Source organism: Fukomys damarensis, unplaced genomic scaffold (genome assembly GCF_012274545.1).
Source record: "Fukomys damarensis isolate Sample0158 unplaced genomic scaffold, DMR_v1.0_HiC HiC_scaffold_16, whole genome shotgun sequence".
NCBI lineage: Eukaryota > Metazoa > Chordata > Mammalia > Rodentia > Bathyergidae > Fukomys > Fukomys damarensis.
The window spans coordinates 66673720-66676968 of record NW_022900928.1 but is presented as its reverse complement, the minus strand read 5'-3'; the positions used below and the strand labels follow the sequence as shown (position 1 = coordinate 66676968).

At 56.2% G+C, this 3249-nt stretch overlaps 2 protein-coding genes and 2 long non-coding RNA genes across 7 annotated transcripts in view; 1 reads left to right on the top strand and 3 right to left on the bottom strand.

Annotated features, from left to right (window-relative positions):
* Positions 1-1820, top strand: part of LOC109118208 — a 2142-nt gene extending 322 nt beyond the window's left edge. The window contains exons 2-3 of the long non-coding RNA XR_002025530.1: positions 238-392; positions 1433-1820. This is a non-coding gene — a long non-coding RNA (uncharacterized LOC109118208). The remainder of the gene's footprint in view (positions 1-237; positions 393-1432) is intronic.
* Positions 1-3249, bottom strand: part of Foxr1 (forkhead box R1) — a 61413-nt gene that overhangs the window by 20471 nt on the left and 37693 nt on the right. The gene's annotated exons all lie outside the window — the stretch shown is intronic.
* On the bottom strand, positions 7-1871 carry Upk2 (uroplakin 2). The gene is made up of 5 exons (XM_010629301.1): positions 1744-1871; positions 1173-1304; positions 865-1003; positions 600-670; positions 7-230 (listed from the first exon to the last, which is right to left on the bottom strand). Exons 1-5 carry the CDS (start codon positions 1817-1819, stop codon positions 94-96), a joined length of 555 nt encoding a protein of 184 aa, XP_010627603.1. The 5' UTR covers positions 1820-1871; the 3' UTR covers positions 7-93.
* LOC104865673 overlaps positions 1895-3249 on the bottom strand; it is a 4942-nt gene continuing 3587 nt past the window's right edge. For both annotated transcript variants that reach the window (XR_002025527.1, XR_002025526.1), the window contains 2 exons: positions 2867-3106; positions 1895-2537 (listed from right to left, as the gene is read on the bottom strand). This is a non-coding gene — a long non-coding RNA (uncharacterized LOC104865673). The remainder of the gene's footprint in view (positions 2538-2866; positions 3107-3249) is intronic.

Here is a 3249-nt window from a genome sequence, read left to right as displayed (position 1 = left end):
TTGAGGAACCAGAGGTGGTAGCCAAGTCCTGGAGGGAGGCTTGCTGGGGACATGGACAGTCCTGGAGAAGCCCACAGTGCAGGACAGCCTTCCTCACTTCTGGGCACCCAGTATCAGGGTGACGATGAGGCCCACGACCAGCACAAACATGCTGACGGACAGCAGCACTGTGATGACCACCATGCCCCCTGTTCGGGCCATTCCCAGCCCAATAGACTCCATATTCCTTCCTGGCAGAAAGGAGAAAAGAGGAGCATTTGTGGGAGGAGGGAGCCCCAGCCTCCCTAAGGCTGACGGCATCCAGCAGCCACCCATGTATGCAGCCCTTCATCCAACCAGCCAGTCACAGACCCAAGCACTCCTCAAGCCCACATTTATGAAGCACCTCCCATGTGAGTCGCTGAGGACCCAGAAGTTAGAAGGGACCTGTCCATAACCAGGAGCCTTTGGCTCAGTGGTAGGACAGAGGCAAGCAGAGGTGCTGAGGGGACGTGGTGGGCCAGGGGAGCAGCTAACCTGGACTGGAAGAGGAGGTGGGGGTTCAGGAAGGGAGGTCTGCGGACCCTGAGCTGTGAGCGGGAGGAGGAAGTGGTACTTACGAGGAAGCGTGGACATCGGGATCTCTCGGCTGGACTCAGTGGATGCCCCCTTCTGCACTCGATAGGAAATGCTTTCAGGGTGGGGTTTGGGAAACAGAAGCGTTGGTGAGTATCAGGGACTGGAGTGAAGAGGAGCTGGGAGACAGCTGCTTCTCCATCTGTGGCCTCCCCCAGGCTGTCTTCCCGCCTGTTGACCAACCCCCTCCCCGGCTTTCCTTCCTGCACCCTGACTGCACGGGTGCCCAGACCTGGGTCTAGTACCTACTAGTATCTGGTTCCGGGCGCGAGGTTTGTCACCTGGTACGCACTCAGCCTAGTGACTGTGAAGCCAGCCCCGCTGTCCGTCACGCTCACCAGCTCCCTGCGCCCTCGGCATGGAGGGACCACAAAGCTGGAGTTCACCACTGGGTGGGAGGTTGGAGTAAGAGTCAGGGTCAAGTTTCTGGAGGCCCCACAGAGAAGGGACAGCTGGAGGGGAGGGTGCAGGGAGGCACGGATGGGGGAAGGATGCTAGGGGTGTTCTGGGAAGGGGTCTCTGGGATGGGGAGATCCTTGGGGGAGGGAGTGGCAGACCTTTGCTGTCATTGGCTCTCCGGACCATCAGCGTGGCATTGCCTCCTGTAAGGTGACAAGGGGGCAAAGCAACTAGCAGGCTCTGTGCTAGTGCTGGGGACAGTAGACCAGACAGGCTTGAGATGTTGAATTCTGCTGGGAGGCCAGAAGGAAGTTCAGACAAGAATCACCCCACTCCCCAGCCATCAGATCTGGCCAAACTCCCCTGGAGCCATTGCTAAGAATGGAAGTTCCGTCTTTTCTCCCCTTTCCCTCTGCAGCCACGGGGCAGAACAGCCAGCCTGGTGTGAGTCTGGCCACCAGGTGGCAGGTTTGGACCGTGGAAGCTGACTACTCTCTGAGCTGCCCCAGACCCGGATCTGGATGCCAGGAGCCAGGCAAGAACCAGCCTCAATCCTCCCTGCAGTCTGGGACACTTCCCACACTTCTCTGCTATCTGGATCTGATGCCTGGTCATGTCATCCCTAGCCACCCCCCAGCCACATCAAGTCCCTCTGGGAGCCCTGGAAGGCACAGTGCCCCTATCTAGACCTCTGAACCCCTCCCCACTCCTGCTGGAAACAGAAGAGACCTGCAGCCCCAGGGGCCAGCATAGCCAGCAAAATCATCGTCAAGGGCAAGGTGTGGACAGGCAGCAGGGAAGTCATACTGGGCCGGGCCGGAACCTGGAACAGCTACTGGCAGGCTAGGGCTCTGGAGGCAAGTGACACCCTGCCCCCCGGGATAGCTGGTTTTGTCCTGGGGGTGGGAGGAGCTGGAGGAGAATCCAGTCAAACCTGCCCCAGGGGCCCCATAGCCTGAGGGAGGGGTCCCAGACAGGTTTTTCAAGACTGGGAGCTGGCCCTTAGCTGGAAGGGGGATGCTCTGTGTGGTCCTAGAGCCTTGGCTGGTGCAGAAGGGCAGGGGTAACTTATCCTTCTTCTGGGCCTCAGTGGGTGAGGCAGTGTCCTTGTGTGTGTGTGTGTGTGTGTGTGTGTGTTTGTGTCTGGACCTGGCCTAGTGGGGATTGCTTCCCCAAGTGATGGGGGCCTTCCTAGGAGACCTGTTGACTTCTGCTGCTTAACCTGTGGCATCCAGAGTGGTGGGTGTGACTGGCTCCTTTTTGTAGACACAAGAAATGGAGAGGTTGTAGAGACCTGTGCTCTACAGAGGGTGTTGCTGTAGGTTTTGTTGCTATCTTTTCCAGTTCCAAAGAATGACCAGGGTCCTAGTAAGAAAGTGGGGGGCAGGAGGGGTTATGTCCTTACCCAGCTGTGGGAGGGGTGGGCCCAAAGCCTAGAGCATGGCACTTGATGACCTTAAAGAGAACTCTCAGGCCAAGCAGAGGGTGGAAACATCTTGGGCCAGAGCTTCTCCAAATTTAATCTGTATATGAATCACCAGGAACCTTGTTAAGATGCAGATTCTGATTAGCTGGTTCTGAGCTAAGGCCTGAAATTCTGCATTTCTAGCAATCTTTCAGGCAACAGGGATGGAGCTGACCTGAAAGACCCACACCTGGAATTGCCAGAAAGTGGGTATTGGTGCCTCCTTGCCACATGTGCATGCACACACACACACACATACACACACACCCATCTCCGATGGAGGTCAGGGCCAACTGTTTCCCTGACTTTACTGCAATAGGCTACCTTTGGGTGGAGAATTGAATTCCATTTCTACTGTCCCTGGTCTTTTGTCCCTTTAGATCCTACCCTGTCCACACTGAAAGAGGATCTCTCCAACATGAATAAGAACATGGGAGACAGAGGAGACTAAATGGTGGAATGCAAGGGTGAGGGGCTTTTCTTGGGACTTTTCAAATCCAATCAGCCACTAGCAGGATGTTTCCACTTGGCCTTCCCATATCAGTCATAACCAGGAAGCAGAGGAGAAGAGCTTGGGTTTATTGCAGGGCAGGTTGCACTGGGTCCTCTCTTATCCCTCATCCCCATCTGAAATTAGGAGTGAGACAGAGTGGGGTAAGGAAGAGCAGATCTCTGACCAGAACTTAAAGGGTTTTTGAGGGTCCTGTGCCTTTAAGCCCTCCCTTCTCCCTCCAAGCCCCCCCCCACCTTCCCCACCTCAACCCTCCCCC

What these genes read in the sequence shown, in the direction of transcription:
- Upk2 (XM_010629301.1), bottom strand. Translation starts at nt 1,819, where the DNA reads ATGACTTCCCTGCTGCCTGTCCACACCTTGCCCTTGACGATGATTTTG. An exon ending in GAGAGCCAATGACAGCAAAG is followed by an intron (nt 1,004 to 1,172) that starts GTCTGCCACTCC and finishes CCTCCCACCCAG; the next exon opens with TGGTGAACTCCAGCTTTGTG. An exon ending in CCCGATGTCCACGCTTCCTC is followed by an intron (nt 231 to 599) that starts GTAAGTACCACT and finishes CCTTTCTGCCAG; the next exon opens with GAAGGAATATGGAGTCTATT.